At 35.4% G+C, this 19,131-nt stretch overlaps 1 protein-coding gene across 1 annotated transcript; it reads right to left on the bottom strand.

The window, feature by feature from the left end:
* Positions 1-1,298: 1,298 nt before the first annotated feature.
* LOC115213482 (cartilage matrix protein-like) lies at positions 1,299-19,019 on the bottom strand. The gene is made up of 6 exons (XM_029782474.2): positions 18,862-19,019; positions 13,383-13,946; positions 8,171-8,203; positions 6,230-6,808; positions 3,067-3,651; positions 1,299-1,950 (listed from the first exon to the last, which is right to left on the bottom strand). Exons 1-6 carry the CDS (start codon positions 18,935-18,937, stop codon positions 1,406-1,408), a joined length of 2,382 nt encoding a protein of 793 aa, XP_029638334.1. The 5' UTR covers positions 18,938-19,019; the 3' UTR covers positions 1,299-1,405.
* Between the last annotated feature and the right edge of the window lie 112 nt (positions 19,020-19,131).

The following is a 19,131-nucleotide window of genomic DNA, read 5'->3' as shown; positions in this document are numbered from 1 at the left end:
TACTACTACTACTACTACTACTACTAATACTACTACTACTATATATATATACATACATTAATTTAACTAAATAGTTTGACTATATTTTGTTATGTGCTTCTGCAGAGAATCTCATTATGTTCTCAGTCAAATTTACTATTTTGACTTCCTTGTGTATCACCTGTGCTGCTTTCACATGCTACCAGTCATCTGCATCATTGTCTACCAGTCTATATACTATACTTAACATTACTTTCAGTAGGATTCTGTAGTACTTTCTCCATGATTGTGTCTATTTCTTCGAGAGTCTTGTAATTTCCACTTTCTAGTGAATCTATTTTAGTTTGACATTAGTTGATAATTCATTGGAATTATCAGGAAAACAAAGTGTAAAAAACAAATATATAAAAGTGCCATAGATTTCTGCATTGATTGGTCCCCAGTTAAGGAGTCATATATTTGTATCCTGTTGCCAGTATTGAGGCAACACACACACAAACACACACATATCTGCACAAAAGGCTTCTATGTGTTTCCATCCACCAAATCTTTACCTTTCATCCTTCTACAATTGATAACGTAAGTACCAGTCTTTGTTTAGGCCCATCTAACTTGATTAAGCAGACCTATGATTATAGAGAGGTTTTCCTTCTTTGACCATCCCATCTTTCCAACGATGACCTTCCAATCTTCAGACATGTGGTGAGCAGTTTGCTTCTCAACCACATAGTTTCAGATTTAATATCATGCTATGGCACCTTGCGTAAGCCTTGTCAGTGTATTTGGTAGATGGAAACTGAGAGAAGCCTATTGTCTGTGTGTGTGTGTGTGTGCGCGCATGTGTGTGTGTGCGCGCATGTGTGTGTGTTACTGTTTCCTTTCCTTTTCTTCTCATGTTCATTGTAAATGATTGTTGCTGTAATGCAAGAGGTGTCCTTCATTTCCAATATTCTGTGACTGTCTGGTCATGGAAATATTACCTTATTTGGAAACAGGTGAAGGTTGACCACAGGAAGGACATCTGGCTGTAGAAAATCTACTTCGACCCATGCAGGCGTGGAAAAGTGACTGTTAAAACGATGATGTTGAGAAGTATAGCCCACACTTTATTATGCAATGCATCCTTTTTTCAAGATGTCTGGTGTGAATTTATTTAGATCTGGGTGCTGATTGAGTGACCATGTATGTTATCTCACACCTGTTAAGTACTGAAACGGATTCAGTTGATTGTTTCATGCATACCTATGATCAAAGACATCATCTTTTGCTGATTTAAGAAATCATTATTTTATTGTTGAGATCAGAACAAACAAGGAATATGATTTGTTTGCTATGTAATTTATTTAAGAAAAAGTACAAATACTCAATTGGAAATGCCAATTTTTTTTATGAAACGCATATATTTTAGAAGCTTGTGTAATTGTTTCTAAGAGCATGGACTATCAAGAACCTTTGACACAAGTTGCTCAGACACCTCTGAGACTTCACCAATAACAACATTTGACATGGATCCTGAAATAAGTTGCAGTTCAGAAACAACAGAATTACTAATGCCATAACCAAATATATTGATGTTATTAGAACGAAGATCCTTAGCTGCTTGCTGAGTCTCAAACAAGTCATCTGACATTCCATCAGTAATGAGGACAACTGCTTGACGTTTGTTTGATCCTAATTTCAGAGTTGCCTTAGCCAACATCAAAGCATTTGCAGTGTTTGTAGAACCAGGAGATTTCTGTATGTTTTGAAGTTGTGCCAATAGGCTTGACTTAGCAGTATGAGTAGTCAGTGAAAACTGCAGGGTAGAGTGAGAAGCAAATGTTATAAGAGCTACTTTAACTTTGTCCAGTCCACTCAATGATTTTACAAACTCAGAAACAATATTCATCTCCTCTGAAAAATCTTTCTTAGTAGTACTGTCTGAAGTGTCGATCAGGAAGACCACATCTGCACTGCCATCCTCACATAACCCTAGTAAGAAGAATATTATTTTTGCATTAATTTTATAAATAACTATATCAATTGTCTTCTGTAAGGAACACAAAGCATAATTTAAAAACAAAATTGTGTTTTTATTATTATGTTTTATTTATTATTAAAAGAGAATCATTAACCTATTATGATCCATTTTCTAATGAAATACACTGTGCTTTAATTGATTTTGAAAATAATCAAGAATTTGAAATGATTTAGAAAAAATAGTTTTGTTATTATTAGGCAAGTCTTTGGAATATAAAGCCCTGATAGAAAAATTATGATCGAAAGGTTTTGTATAAATATAGACACTTTAAACAGATTGTGTAGCATTACTAAGCCAGAGGCCATATGATATAGGAAAAAATAATTTTTTGACTAGGCACAAGGTATTTTCAATTAGAAAAGATGTGTAGATGGTTGAATTAATCACTGTACTATTGGTATTGATTATATCAAATTCAGAAGAATCCATGGCAAATCAACCCTAGTTGACTTGGATTTGGAATTCAGCGAGACAAAAATATTTCTGTTAATATACTATCAATGATAGGCACAAGGTGATTTTTCTGGCGTAAGATGGATTTTTGATCAAAAGGCATTTACTTTCCTACACTATTTTGTTTTTATCATTTCTCTACTCTTGGTAGTTAAAGATTTATGATAACCAAATATTGAATAATGTTAGTGAATTGTTGGTTGTGATTTAACTATTTCTCTAGTCACAGTGTGGAGTATAAAATGCTAGACCAATGACCACATGGGCATATTGCTACAAGTAGCCATGAACATCATTCCACTTTTACTTCATTAATGAATTGTTAGTTGCAGGAATCAGTTTAGGTGCAAAAACAGTTCTCTAACAAAATGCATCCCATTTTTGCTTACATGGAAAGAAGAATATAAAGAATTCAGAAGAGAGAAAAAAACAAGTAAAATGTTTTGCATTAAGGAGGTCAAACTATAAAACCATTGTAGTAGTAATGGTAATGATATATTTCTGTAGAGTTGAAGTAGTGACAAGTTCTGTACCTATCTAACTATGAGTGCAAAGAAATGTATCAAATAAAATGGCAGTTGAGGAAAAAGCATATGGAGAAAGTGAACACTTACCAGTTTGATTCTTGGCATCTTTGCAGATAATTTTATTTATATTTTCCTCAATTAAATCTAAGGTGTGGTAGTCTGGGACCGTAAAGAAGGTTTTTGCTGATGAAGCAATTGCTTTCAGTTCCGTATGATCAGTTGCATTACCCACACCGATAGCATAAACTTGAATTCCAGCGCGCTGCAAGGCTTTGCCAGCATCAATTGTCTTCTTTCTAAACACAGATTGGCCATCTGTAATTAATACCACTACATGGTGTGCATTAGCACGAGCACCAGATGATGTACTAAAACCATTGCTTAAGATGTCTTGCAAGACCAGATGAGTATATGTGACTCCTTGTATCTGAACAAGATTATTCAAAGCATCTAAAATATCTTTTTTTGTTTTATAAGAATTGAGACGGAAGTTTTGAATAGATTTATCTGCAAAAGTATACAGTCCGATATGTACATTGCTGTCACTAATGACTAGCTTATTGTATTTTACAAAATCAGCCAAAAATTTCTGCTGCTTTGCAAAATCTGCTGTTGATATGCTACTTGAAGAATCTATGGCAAATATCACATCGGTGGGCTGAACTTTGCAAACTGGAAATAAAAATCACAATAGATAAAATATGTAGAAAGTCATTAACAGATAGGACAAAAAGTTGTGACATTCATACCTTTTTCAAGAACCTTAGTTACATCAATGCAATGCCTTTAGAAGGGAGTTGTTACCAATTTAGAATCATCTGTTGATAGAACTGATACAATGGCTCATACCTTTCTTTAAATAACATTAACAAAGTTTCATAGAAATAAACTTCTTGAAAATGTAAATCTTTTATCACAAGTTATGAAAACTCAATTTCACAGGTACACATATATATGTGGCTGCATGTGTTTATGCACTGTATAATTATAAAACTATGACATATACAATAGATTCTATACACTTCAAACACAAAGGGTGTCACTATGAAGGCACATGGATGCAATCACACACATGCACGCGTGCCTGTGTTTGTGTGTGTATATACATACGAGGTGGTATCAAAAGTTTCCTGGACTAGTTATGTTTAATAAAAAATAACTTATTTACCTAAGTTTTAACATTATCTCTTTCAAAATAGTCACCTTGTGTAGCAATACACTGGTCCCACATTCCTGCTACTTTTGGAATCTGGCCTGGAAGTCATTTTCTATAAGGGAACCGAGGATCTTTTGCAATTCGCTTTGGATCTTGACAATGGTTTAAAATGGCCATCTTTGAATTGTATTTTAATCTTGGGAAAGAGATGGAAGTCCACAAGTGCAAAATCTGGTGAATAGGGCTGGTGCAGATGCAATGCCATGTTGTTCTTGGCAAGAATCTCACGAATGAGGGTGCATTGTTGTGAAGAATCCAATTCTTTGTGCTCCACAAATCTGGTTGCTTTTGCCATACACTTCAAAACAATGCAGTAGAACTCTCAATTGATGGTCTGGCTCTGGGAGACAAATTCTCAATGCACAATACTACATTTCCAAGGGTGACACTTGCAGCAGGTCTTCCAGATCACTCATGGTCTTCCAGGGATGCTATTCTGCTTTTGAAGCACCCATTGCCTTGTTGTCTGTAAGTTTGTCAAACCATGCTCAATGTCTCTGTAGCAGACTTCCAAAATTTAATGCAAAATTTCATGTTGGCTCTTTGTTCCTGTCCATGATAATATTGCAAACTACAGCATACATGTGATCACAAAAACACAAATTTTGCAACTTGTGAAGTAAACACAGCAACCTTTCATAGTTGTGTCTCCAAGTTTCTCTCCTTGCAGCCTCATTAAATGCTAGTGAGCCATCATCCATGTTTTGAGCAATACGTCTTTAAATCTCTATCCACTCGCAGGATCCTTAAGCTTTCAGACCCTTCTTCTCCATGCTGGTCATCTTCTGGGCATCCATTTAGCCCTAATCCTGAAGTCGTTAACTACTAATCTATGTTGTGGGGTGCATTCTTCACCTGGGAAGGTTTTGGCATTTATAAGTAGCCATCTTTCCCGTTTCCTGGTGAGAATGTAATCAATTTGACTAGTGTGTCCACCAGATCAGTAAGTGGATAGGTGACTGGCAGGTTTCCTGAAGTTAGTATTACAAACCATAAGATCATTTGCATCACAGAACTCCAGCAGTCTGGTTCCTTCCTCATTGTGGGAACCAAAACCATAGCCTCCATGTACGCCATGGAAGCCCTCTGCATGTTGTCCAGCATGCCCATTGAAGTTGCCAGCCACAAAAAGAAGGTCCCTGTCATTCGTCGATGAGGTAATCTGCAAGAAGGTGTCAAAAAATCAGTCTTTCTGTTCATCAGGTAGCCCAGCTAAGGGGCATAGGCCGAGATAATGGTTGCTAAACCATGTTGCAGCACTACATATATGTATATATATATATCTAGTGAGAATTTACAAAAAACCAAATGATGAAGACGGGTGTGTAAACAACAAACAGATGTATTGGTTTAACGCTTGGGAAGTGAGAAAGTCTATTACATTTTGAGCCTATGCTCTTCGACAGAAAGGAACACAGAAATATACAGGGAGAGAAAATAAGAAACGGTTTAGTGCCTTGCTGGTAGAGACACTGTATTTCAATATGCAACCATAATATTCTACCAAGTATATTAAAGGCTTATAAGTCATTGCTGTGTCGCACCTTTGTGTTAGCAGTGCGATCACTTTTCAAAGTTATCTCTACAGATTTTCAATAGAGGTTAGAGCCAGCACTGAATGTTATGACATTTTATATATGAATACATCTCTGTAAACAATGCAATCACAGATAGAAAAAATATGTAACAGGTGTATATGTATATTTCAGGGCTTCTTGCGCCCTCAACACCACATCCAACCCATTAACCATTCACAATCACATTGCTCAAATAAATTCTAAACTTAGCTGTGTAACACAATTAGATAAACCAATTTTACGTATTAAACACATTCCTGGTAACTGGTATGTACATGTTAATTACTGGTAGGGATACAATGTTTCATATTGCAAGTATAATATACTACTAAGTATATATTAAAGGCTTATAACCAAGTATATTAAAGGCTGTTTTAGCAGTGTGATTCTTAAGACAAAAATCTATCAATTGTAAAATACTTTAAATTACAAAAAATATAAATGCATATTTACTTACTTTGTCGGGGAACACAGGTTATTTTTATGATGTGTTTTTCAAGAACTGTCTGTAGACTTTTATAATTTTTTACCAAGTGCATCTTTTCATAAGTTGATGCTAGTTTTTTCAGTTCTGGCTGAGAAATAGCGTTTCCCACTCCAATGGCTACTACGTCAATTTTATCTTTGTGGAGTGCATCAGCAGCCTTAGCTGTCTTGCCGGGGAATATTGACTGTCCATCTGTAATTAACACCACAACACGATGAACACCAGTTCGAGCTCCATTATTTTTACTATAACCATTCTTGAGAACATCATTTAAAGCTAAATGTGTATTAGTTGATCCGTGAAGTCTTTGGATGTTCTTAATTGCTTTCAACAGAGATAATTGATTGCTATAGGTTCCAAGACCAATATTCATAACAAATCCAGAAGCAAATGTATAAATTCCAACTTGAGATTCATTGGCACTGATCTTTACATTGACATTTTTCACAATATCAACAACAAAATTGAGCTGAATGTCAAAATCTTTCTGTAAAATGCTATCCGAAGAATCCAAAACAAAAATCACATCAGTTGGTCGTGTTATGCAAACTGTAAAAATATAAAAATTATTGACTGTGTGATTATTTAGTAAATATTACTATATGTTAAACAGCATTTCCTGTAGCTACAACTGATATTCTACAGTTCTATATTTAGGAGATGAAGAATTATGTACATTATTTACATTTGACAGATATTTGCCCTCATCTTGTTTGTTGTTAATGCAATGTTTCGGCTGATATACCCTCTAGCCTTCTTCAGGTGTCTTGGGGAAATTTTGAGCCCAGGTTTTCATTCCTAAGGTATTTTTCAATGTTATTATTATATAAACTTTGGATTGATTTTGTAAATTAAGATCCATTATATTCCATACTAAATTATGTACTATCTCAAATTTCTATTCTTAAACCATGTGCTATATAATCATTATTACTTTAGTTTACCAAGAGGTATATTTCTCTGTTGATGTGTTGCAAATAAAAGGAAAAATTATAAATAATTCATATCAGTTGCTATGCCTACAAACACTTGAATTTTCTACAGTTGGTGACCCAAACACAATTCAAAAACCCATAAGGTGTTTTCTTCAATTTTGACTTTTATATTCTTTTGTATTGGAAACAATTTATGGAATTTGCAAATGTTGCCTGGTAGTGTTATTTTGTATATGTGTAAGTACTAAAGTTCCAGATATGCATTTGTCTGCTACCTTTTTAATAATGCCCAATGCACCTACTGTTATAAGGTTTAATCCTGTTTTCTGTCTTTGCATTTTAGCAATCTTTATTTGAGTTGTTTCTCCATTCTTTTCAGAGAGACATTATTACCTGTTGGAACTGATACATCTATTAGTATGAAAGCCATTGAAGAGAAGAAAAATAGAATTTCAGGCACTATTGTTCCTGCCACTTTTATGAATTTGAATCTTGCTGGGATTAATTTCATCTTTAAACTATCAAGGAGTTAATAAAATAATTATCAGTCAAGATCAGTTTGAAATTACCGTGACTCTAAATGTTTGTGATTTTGTACCAGAAAACATATTTTACAATTATTATTGCTATTGTTCAATGTAACAAGCTTGCAGAAACATTACCATGCCAGAAAAAATGTTTAGTGGCATTTCTGCCAGCTTTTTTATGTTCTGAGTTCAAATGGTTGGCAGTATTTGACCTCTGAAGTTTGCCTTTTATCCTTTCAGGATCAGTAAAATAAAGTACCAGCCAGGTATTGGAGTTGATGCAATTGTCATATCCTCTCCCTCAAAACTGCTGAGCTTAGAACACATTTGATCAAACCTAGAACACCTTTGATTATGGGTCTGCTGGATCAGGGATGACATCGGGTCAAGCAACAGTACATATGCTTTATTGGTACTGCTTGACAAGAGAAAAAGAAATATGAACTTACTTTCTGTTGGTTGTGGTGAAGGAGTTGGATCAACTGAAAAATAAAATATATCTAATATCAGCATCAATGGTAAAACCCTTCAATCTTTACAGTCATTGTGCCTTATTAAGCATATTATTTATTATATAGAGGAAGTTCACATGCATACATACACAAAGCACATAAGCAACACTCCCACACAATAATTAAGCAAACACAGCAACAACCACAAAATACTCACTCTCTTTTTCTCTCTCTCTCTCTCTCTTCTCTCTCTCTCTCTCACACACACACACACAGACACAAAGAACCTCCTATACACACATTCAGAATAATAATATACATACAAATACATTCACTTTCATAACACCTGTCATACACAGAGACACACACAATCACACATAGACAGGCAGAAGGTTGGACAGATGTTTAGACATGCACATGCACGAGCGCACACACAACACACACACACAATCATCATCTTCGTTATTATTATTATCTTTATTACATCAGTTTTACTGTTTGCATGGTTTGTGCAGGTCGCTTCCATTATAATGTCACACCATTTGTTGCTTTCCTTTGTCATTTTCTTTGTATGGTTCACCACTGCAGCCCATGTCTTCTCTTCTCTTCCACAGTTTCTTTCCACTTGGATCTTTTAGCAATTTTCCCATCATTTATCATTCATCACATTACATGTCTGTTTGACATAGTCATCTCTCTTGTATACTACATCAGATTCCTCTTCTATACAGTTTTTCTCTCAGTTCATTATACCATATCGTTCATGTATTCTTACATTGTACATTCAGTGGAGCATGCTTGCTTCAATGAAGAATATTGTAGGAGTTTCCATACTTATTAGTTATTGCCTCATCACACTTATTCAAATGTACATATTCATTTGTTGCTTAACAATGGAAATTAGGCATGGAAATGTAAGCACTTTTTGAGGATAAAATGGTTATTATAAATTTCCTTCTAGTTGAAAGTTCACAGCAAATTCAATGTAAAATGTAGAGTACTGTCAGGTAGGTGTCAATCAGGGCTTCATTTTCAGTTCCCTCCTGTTTATTATAATACAATAAATCATAACAGTGGAGATTCAGATCAGTTGTCTGTAAGACCTTCTGTATACTGATGACTTAGTCCTCATAGCTGACTCTGTTGAGGAAGACATTCCAAATGTGGAATCAAAACCTAGAATCAAGAGATCTTAAGGTAAACTAACAAAGACAAACGATTTAGTAAACTAGAAAGACAAATTTCTGCTGCCATTTGTGAAGCAGTCCATGATTAACATTGACGAAAAGTAAGTAGGAATGCCATATTTTGTACACAATGTAAGCTATATGTGCACAAAAATGCAGTGGGATTACAGCTTGGGTACAAAGGAAATCTGATCGCTTAAAAGAATGTGTTCTGAAAAACAGTGGCCAGAATGAGAAAAGGGTGGTAAAAGTACCTAGAGCTACCACCTCTACTGCAACAAAAGGATTTTCTCTTTGAGTGTAGCATAGATTATACATTGTTTGTGTTCATAATGAGACTATACATTGAATGCAGAGGATGTGCAAAAGCTGGAGAGAAATAAAGCAAACTTGCTCTGCTGAGTGTACAATGTAAATGTGCACAAGAAAAGTGATATAGAAGAGAGAAACTTCAGAGAGAACTTGGTAAAGACAAAAGTCTTAGAAAGTAAGAAAAAGACAGAACCTTGTTCCCATCATAGAAATGGCTCAACATGAGATATGCAGAAAAGGAATTGGCAGAAATTCCATAGTGTGTACCTAATGTGAGCCTTAACTGTACAAATGGTGTATAAGACCACTTGTTGGCTGACAGTGAATAAAGGCTTTGAATGTGACAGATATGTTGGAATAGTGAACTCAAATCAAATGTTCTGAATACTCCTTAGATATAGTTGATAGCTTCTATTATCTATATTGTACTGAAAGAAAAATCTTGGTGTAAGAGGAATCAGATGTAGTGTCCTGAAGAGAAAACTGAGTTGGTATGCTGGTATAGTCACATGATGCTGAACTAAATCCAAGACATAATTTTCTGAAGTTGATGATCTGTCTCCTCAGCACGAGAGGATTACTGCTTCTACCACCATCACAGATATAACAACACACAGCAACAACAAGCCAGCTGTAATTCACTAGTAATACAATGGTGATTTCCTCTAAATTGGCCGGTCTACCTTTTCATCATTCATAGGAAATGCATTTTCACACATATTGCTAAACATATCAGCATTACTTGAACTGGTAGTGATTGCAAATGAATAATTTTGAATGTTTTGAAAAATGATTGTGCAATACACATTTTTACATTTATTGACAAAACCCTAGTTTATACTTGGTGACATCTGTTCACATACCATTACATTCCATTTAGAAAGGCTTGCATAATGCATATACACACACACACACACACACTCATTAGTATTGTTACACAAAGTTTAATTTACTTCTGATTTGGTGTTCAATCAAGAAGGAATGGATGAATAAGTGTCTTTCCAAAGAGTAGTTTATAAACATTTTTTTGTCCTGCTGTAGAAAGGTTCAATGCCAGGTATGATATTTCCAACAAAGTATTGCTCCTTTTATACAATGCACCAAGCCACTCAGAGAACTTAGATGACCTTTTGTATAATGTGAGAGTAGAATACATCTCCAAGAATACAACTTCTTTGCTCCATTTAATAGATCAATGTGTGATAGCTAATTGAGAACTTTCAAGTGACTTATGAAAGCAAATGACAAGGGGTATGAGCCTATGGTTAAAGGCTTCTGAAGCATGTCAAAATATTGAATTTTATGGATAACATAATTGAGTCATGGGATGAAATCTACATAAAATTTGGAAAGATGTTACAACATTTGCAAATAATGAAGAATTTGAATAGGCTATAGAAGATGGAGTGATTGAGTTGTTAGTGTTCTATGGAGAAAGTTCGTACTGAACAGATTGGTTGGGTTTTTTGCTACAAAATCTTTTGCTCTACAGGTTTTTCCCTGAAATGTGATATCACTCCACATTTTGCCTACAAAGTGTAGTTTTTCACCAGTTATGCCCCATGCAATTTTTGATGTTTTTCTCAACGTAGTTTTCCTAATTCTTATCCACATGTTGGTATTAAAAATAGAGATGATGCTACCAGTATCTAGTTGTAATTTAATATTCACTTCATTTCCTTTTACATGTGCAAATTTCCTCTTTTTGGTGCCGCTTCTACTTTCTGTTGAGAAAACTTTAGAATTTTTTTGTCTGGCCTTCCTAACTTAGCTCTGCAATATGTCTTACTTTTTGGTAACTGTAACATTTTTGCATTTTGAAAGGACAATTCTTCCTGAAATGTAGGGCTCTACATCCATAGCATGGGTTTGGTCTTAACATTTTTTTTGTTTATACATTCCAGGTCAGCATGCTTGTAACTGTGAGAACCCCTCTTCAATTTTCTTTACATCTTGATGTAAGTTTACCATATTTTGAGACTCCTCTGCAATTGTCTTCAGGGTTAAACTTTGGTCCAGTTGTTCAAGTTTCATGAGATTTCTTGCATGTATCTCCACATCTTTGTTTGCCATAATCCCTTGTACAAAAATCAGGCAACTAAACTTATCAGGAGTTAGTTCCTTCAGTGTAAATATTTTGCACATTCGGTTTATGGTCCCAGCATACATGACAAAGTTTTCATTCTCTCTTTTAACTAGATTCCAACTCTCCCATCGAGTGTTAAATAGGGAAACGTTATACCCTCCTCTGGGTAATAACTGATTTTTGTTATAGAGTTTGATATGCCATCTGGTGAAAATGAACTTACAGTGTTTCTAAACTTCTTAAGACACAACTCCATTAACTGTTGTTATTTTCTTGTTGCTATAGTTGTTGTTTCTGCAACTCCTGTTGCTGTTCTTGCTGATGTTTTTGCAACTGTATTAAAGAAGCTAATAAGTCTCACATCATGAACAACTTTGTACCACAAAACTTTGATAACTGACCTGTGTGAGCTTTGAATCCTTGTTGTCCATTATTGTAGTATCGCCACTATTTGTGATATACTTGTTTACACTGTAAGTGTGTAGTAACAATAACATATAACAAAGTAGGGTAACAACAACGTATCAATCTAAAAAAACTCTCCTCAAACTATACACAAACCAACAAATGATATTCCAACAATCTACCAAAACAACACCTTACAACTTCCTGTGATCAATGCCTACTCTCTCTGTCACATTCAGACTGCTACTATTTATAGCAATTCAGTCAAGTCTATTCTCACAAGGGGTGTCATAACTCTCACCACAACATAGTGTAAAGGAGCTCTCAAGAGCAGCCAATCTTAAATTCTTCTGTTATGGCCTGGAGGACAATGATAAACAAGAGGGGATTGAGAACCAATCCTTGGTGAACTCCTACTTTAACATAAATTCATTGTTATACTCATTGCTGACCTTCACCTTACTGGCAACATCCTTGTACATGGCTTATACAGCTCTCACTAACTATTCATCTATCCCTAGCTTCCACATTGACCACTAGATGAGGGAGTGTGGATACTATCAAGGGCTTTCTCTAGGTCTACAAAAGCCAAGTACAGAGATTTATTCTTGGTTAAATGCTTCTCCTGCAGAGGAAGATAGCATCAGTGGTACAAAACCTCTGGCACAAAACCAAACTGCGTCTCATCCAGGCTAACTCTCTTCTTAATTTCATGACTTAGTCCAACAATTTGATATCTATGTATGTTTAGAAATTGTTTTCATGCATAAAAGTTGTCATTTTACTTGATTTTATTGTTGTTATTTTTGAAAAATTCCATTGGGATGCATTATAACTTTATAACATGAAAATCAAAGGGAAAATTCAATTCATGTTCTTGGTTGCATGTGTTGCAGCAAGTTTAGAAATGCATTATTTTTGTAACATGATGGTTTCTGTATTTATATGCTTTTGGAATTAAGTATACAGTTAAGGCCATATATTGATCCAATGAGTGGGATTGCAAATGGATGTTAAGTTTGATTTTAACATGGCAAAATATCATTCACTGTTTTTAAAATGAATGAATATTTTATATTCTAAATCATAGGGGATCACACTTGATAATACTGTTGTAGCTGGAACACAGATTGTCAACAATACTTCATGCATAATGACCAGGGCTATGAAACAAAAAAAGAAAAAAACAATGATAACAAATTTAAAATATAGCACTTACCAATAATGTTACATATAGACTCGTTTATATTTTTTTCAACACCTGACAGTGAATCAAAATCAGACACTAGATGTGAGTATTTTCTCAGCGATGCAATACTCCTTAACTCATTGGGATCAACATTATCCCCAACTCCAACAGTGTGGACCTCAATTTTAGCATTGTGCAAAGCTTGTGCAGCCTGGAAAGTTTTCTTCTGGAATACAGATTGTCCATCTGTAATGAGAACAACAACTCGCTTTGTGTTTTGCCTGGGGCTGCTTTTAAATCCATTACTAAGAATATCTTCAAGGACCAAATGTGTGTTTGTAGATCCATGTAAGGGTTGAATTCCATTTAAAATTGCTAGGAGAGAGTTTTTGTTTTGGTACTGACCAAGGATTATATTATTTTTGAAGGCATCAGAAAATGTATAGAGGCCAACTTCAACACCAGTTGGATTCAAGGTTGTAAGATGACTGACAATGTCTGAGACAAAACCAAGTTCTTTTCTGTAATCTTGATCAGTAATGCTGGTAGATGTGTCCAGAACAAAAATTACATCAGTTGGTTGTGGGTGACACACTGGAAATGTTAAAAAATATTCATAATCATCATACTGATAATCAAAGAAAAATAATCATAACTATAATCATAAGGATAATCTTCATGATCATCATGGTACTCATCATAAGCATATACTTTTCCAATTTCCCATCAATAGATTTGTGAGTGTATGTGTGTGTGTGTGTGTGTGTATGTACAAGGTGCATGCGTGTATTCATTTAAACTTTGATCCACACTAATTTTCTCATTTTTGTTTAGATATCTGAATAAAACAAAAATTTTGGAGCAGGGACAGCGTGAATTATCAGCTCTGTATAAAAATAAACCCTATTACATGTACTCCAGTTTTGGTCACTCTGCTGGCAATATGCACCAAGGAAGAACAAAGGTCATTGATCCAATTTCTCTGCTCTGAAGGTGTGTCAGGGGCTGAAATTCATTGCAAATTTTAAGTACAATATGGGGGCAGTGCTCTATTGCATAGAAGCGTGTATGAATGGATTGAGAAGTTTAAAAATGGCCAGACAAGTGAGAAATACAAAGAGGGAGAAGGATACTGTGAAACTTCAACATGCTCAAAAGTTGGTTTTGGTGAACTGATGAGTGACCATCGATGATTTACAACAATCATGCAATGTCAAGACAAATAAACTCAAACATACTCACATTTACTTATGCCCCCCCCCACATTGTGGGATTCTTTCAGTTTCTATTCACCAAATCTACTCGTAAGGCTTTGGTCAACCTGGGGCTATAGTAGAAAATACTTTCCCAAGGTGTCACGGAGTGTGACTGAAACTGGAACCAAGTTGTTGGAAAGTAAGCTTCTTAACTGCCTAGCCATGCCTGTTATGTCAGTGTAAATTAAATCGATCATTCCATGTCCCAATACAAATGACCTACATATCTCCAATGGAAACTATATAAAATACACAAAAGATCTGGAGAAAAATGCAGTTAACCATAAAAAGTTCCTCTGCTTTTTGAAGTTAGCTACCTTTATGATACCTCCATCTGATATCTCTACCCTATGTCTCCTCCTTTTATCACCCACACTGTATGTCTCCACCCAGGCTCCACGCTATACCCAACTCTTCCTCCTAAGAATATCAACCCTATGAAATTCCCTTCTCATCTACATCCTTTTTACAGCCATTGTCTTACAGCAGCAGTTCAAACTGAACACAGCTGCATCAATCTGACTTTATCTCAGAAGCCCTACAGAGATCATGAATTCAGCTCTTCCTCCTGATTAACACCATAAAAAAAAGAAGAAAACTAAAAATACAAATTACGTTTTTATATTGAAATAGAGATAACATCTGTTATTTTCTCAAACATTAAAGTCTGATTTACGTCTAACTGTTCAGTATATGTGTAATTGATAAAAACATATTGGGCAATTATTCCTTTTATTCATTTTATTAGCTACATAGTAAGATAAGATAGAAAAAGATAAACAAAGCAAACTTCAAAACAATAATTTGTAACATTTGCCAATTGGCAGAATCTGATTTGTGTCTTTAGACAAAATACTTTGCAGTATTTATTCTGGATCTGTGCAATCTGAATTCTAATCCTACCAAGTTCAACTTTATCTTCATCCTTTCACAACCAGAAATAAAGAACTAATCCAGTATAGTTTGATTGGCAGAATTGTTTGAGCATTAGATGAGATGTCCTATTCTTTTATTATTTTATTTGTTTCAGTCATTTGACTGCAGCCATGCTGGAGTACCGCCTTTAGTTGAGCAAATTGACCCCAGGCCTTATTCTTTGTATGCCTAGTACTTATTCTATTGGTTTCTCTTGCCAAACCGCTAAGTGACAGGGACATAAACACATCAGCATTGGTTGTCAAACGAAGTTGGGGGGACAAACAAGACACACAATCATATACATATATATATATATATATATACATAACAGGCTTCATTCAGTTTCCGTCTACAAAATCCACTCATAAGGCTTTGGCCTGCCTGAGGTTATAGTAGAAGACACTTGCCCAAGGTGCCGCGCAGTGGGAATGAACCCAGAACCATGTTGTTGGTAAGCAAGCTACTTACCACACAGCCATTCCTGTGCCTATGGTAATTGTTCCATTTTTTTACATTCTGAATTTTAGAATAGGTTGACTGAAATCATCACCTGGTCTTAGATGCCTTTGGCAGAAATTATTCTGCTGCAAGCATTTAGGCCAGGTCTCTGGTTTGAGGTTAACTAATCCCCTCCCTCCACTTCCTCCAGCAGGTCTTGAATGTCCTGCCCAAAAAATAGGGTTCGGGTACTTTTCTTACATCCCTAACTAAGAGGTGAAAAAGGCCAGAAATCTGTGAAACAGAGGCTTATAAATTGTTCCTTGATAAATGACTGGTACTTAGGTAGGTAGGTATAATTCTTTTTCCCCATCTTCTGATCATGAAAGATCAAGTAATTGACTTTGCTGCCTAGATATTTAGTGAAAAATGTAAAAAATGTGTGTAAATATATATATATATATATATATATATATATATATATATATATATATATAAAATCTTCGATCATGAATGATCATGAGATGGCACTTAGAAAGTTTCCCTCTGCGATACAAGTCCAAGCAGGATTGTTTGTGGAATAGCAGCAGTTACCAATGCATACCTCTCTCCCTTCTTCATGCCGCAAATGTTGTCCAAGGGAGAGGCGAAGGCTGATATAGCTTGGTACTAGTGATGCCGCAACTCATTTCTACAGGTTCTGGTGAATATCCTTAACAAAGCAAAATTCATCTCAGACAGTAGCTTTTTTTCTCAGAGCCAAAAAATATTCCAGCCCCACTAACTATTATTTCTTTACAAAGCTTTTGTAGAACTTGCAATGGAATACTGCTCCTATAAGTGTGACTGTGTGGCTGCTACAAAACCCTGTTATCCTAATTTGCTTCCAGAGAAAGGCCACTCACCTGATTGGTATAAAGTTACTCACAAATATATGTCAGTCTCTAACATCCAGATGTAGATTTTCTACAGGTACTGTAATGGTTATTACTTCTCAGAGCTGGATGATCTCATATCACCTCTTCCCATCACCCAACTTTAGCCCCACCAGGGCCATGCGCTAATAAATACATTGAAGACATTCTCCCAGCACTATCAAACTTTTGGTATTACCTCACTCAGAACATGTCTTTCCTGCATAACATTAATGGCATAAATTTCACCAGTATTGTAATGAACATGAACACAACCTCTTCTTCTATACCTAACTAAGGAGGGAGAGAGGGGCTGAACCTCACTAAGGAGATGGCAAGTAACTACAAGAAATAATGACACATTGAAATTGCATTTATTATTATTATAAAAGAATGAATTAAAACTGAATGTATGTACTTATGTTTTAATGGTTGCAATGCCTGTACAACAAAATATCTGGTTTAATCCCAACACAATCTTAGATTAAATAACCACAGGAAAATTTCAGGTAAGGAGGGAATAATAGACAAATACTATTTGAAGGAGAAAATACTGGGTAAATTTGAGTCTCTGTGCATGGTATGGGAGTAAAATACACTAAGAATAATGAGAAATGAGTCACAGAGTGTAATGGTGGAAAAGGAGAGATGGATGAGTTGGGTGGAGAGGATATGGAGCTAGCCAATTAAGAATAACAATGTCAATTGTAATAGCAGTAGAAGAAGCTAAAGGATGAAATAGCGTATTTTTGAGCTAGTAGTTGTAGTATATTGGTGGAGGACTCCTTACCAGTCAGTTGAATGAGTTTCTTTGTGATTCAGTCAAGGATATTGATGTGTGTAATAGTATGAGTGTGATAACAAGGGTTCTCAGCCCCTGATGGCAAAATCCCGTTTTGTTCCTTCCACCATAATTAATGTGTCTGATAGGCCAAATGGAATTTTGTGCCCCTTTATACCTGTACTCAAGGGAAACTGCCTCCTATCAACCTCCTCTTGGTATGACTCTGAATAGTACCTCGAGTGTTGGCAACAGATTGGCAGAGTTGTGAGTAAACTACTTTAGGTTCTGTGGTCATGAGCATTCATTGTAGGATGGACGTGAAAGAACATGTATAGGAACAGAGTTTTTTTTTTTTTTGCACTCATTTAACAAAATGTGTTGCTGTGAATATAGACGTGGCCAAGTGGTTAAGAAATTCACTTCTTAATTAAAAGGTCCTAAGCTCAATCTCAAGGTGTGACATTGTGAACAAGCATCTTTCACCATTGCCTCAGCTTGACCCAAACAATATACTGAAACTCCATCCAGCTGGATGGAGTTTAACCGTGTTTCAGAATGCCGGCTTTATATATTGTGTCAAAATGGTTTAGCTTGATAATTAAACTAAGATTAAGCATGTCTCTGGAGCACTCAGCCATTTACACATCAATTTAATGAGCAGGTGGTTCAGTTGATAAAAAATGCTGAATGAAATATTGGCAAAACTGACAGAATACCCATCATTTCTCCCACAATCAAATGCTCTGATACAAAACAAAGATTTGGTAAAGATTTAGTTGGAAAATAAGAACCACATCACAGATATTTAGTGTGTCATTGTGTTTTTTGGGATATGAAAAGTTGGGGTTAAGAAATAATTCAGCCTCTGTCTCAGCAGCAATAGTGTAGGAGGTGCACGAGAGTTTGTAGAAATAATATTGAAGAATGATGATTTCAGAGAAAGGAGAAGTAAAATAGATGCCTTTACTACATAAAATGAAGTCATCAAACAGTTGATAGTTATTGGTGGAGCTTGAGGAGTAGTATAGCAGTGTGTGTGTGTGCGCGTGTGTATGTGTGTGTGCGTGCGTCCATGTGTGTGTGTGTGTGTGTTTGTATGTGTGTTTGTGTGTGTGTGTGGTGTGTGTGTGTGTTTGCATGCGTGTTTGTGTGTGTGTGCGTGTGTAAAACAAGATTATTAAATTTTCATATTTGCTTACCTCTCCTACCAAGTGCATTTCCAGTAAAGATGGCGAGGCATACACTTAAATAAACTGCTACAATACTGAGAGCCATTGTGGCTGTTGTAGTTGCTTAGTTGAGGTGAAAAATTGTTTCTTGTCTATTTATGTTTTTCAATCCGGAAACAGTTTACTTATCAACAAATTTACAAGAAAATGCTTTATCTTTTGATAAAAAGACAAACCACCTTACCCTCACACACATCAGTAATGAAAGAAGACAACAAATAAATAAATCATATTGCAATG

The sequence above is a fragment of the Octopus sinensis genome, linkage group LG6 (genome assembly GCF_006345805.1).
Source record: "Octopus sinensis linkage group LG6, ASM634580v1, whole genome shotgun sequence".
In the NCBI taxonomy this organism is placed as follows: domain Eukaryota; kingdom Metazoa; phylum Mollusca; class Cephalopoda; order Octopoda; family Octopodidae; genus Octopus; species Octopus sinensis.
The sequence above is the reverse complement of the archived record's forward strand: the minus strand, read 5'-3'. Positions and strand labels throughout refer to the sequence as shown.

Coding starts and splice junctions, on each gene's coding strand:
- LOC115213482 (XM_029782474.2), bottom strand. CDS start 18,937: ATGGCTCTCAGTATTGTAGCAGTTTATTTAAGTGTATGCCTCGCCATC. Junction 3,652..6,229: donor AACCTGTGTTCCCCGACAAA/GTAAGTAAATAT, acceptor TTTTATTTCCAG/TTTGCAAAGTTCAGCCCACC. Junction 1,951..3,066: donor AGATGCCAAGAATCAAACTG/GTAAGTGTTCAC, acceptor TCTTCTTACTAG/GGTTATGTGAGGATGGCAGT.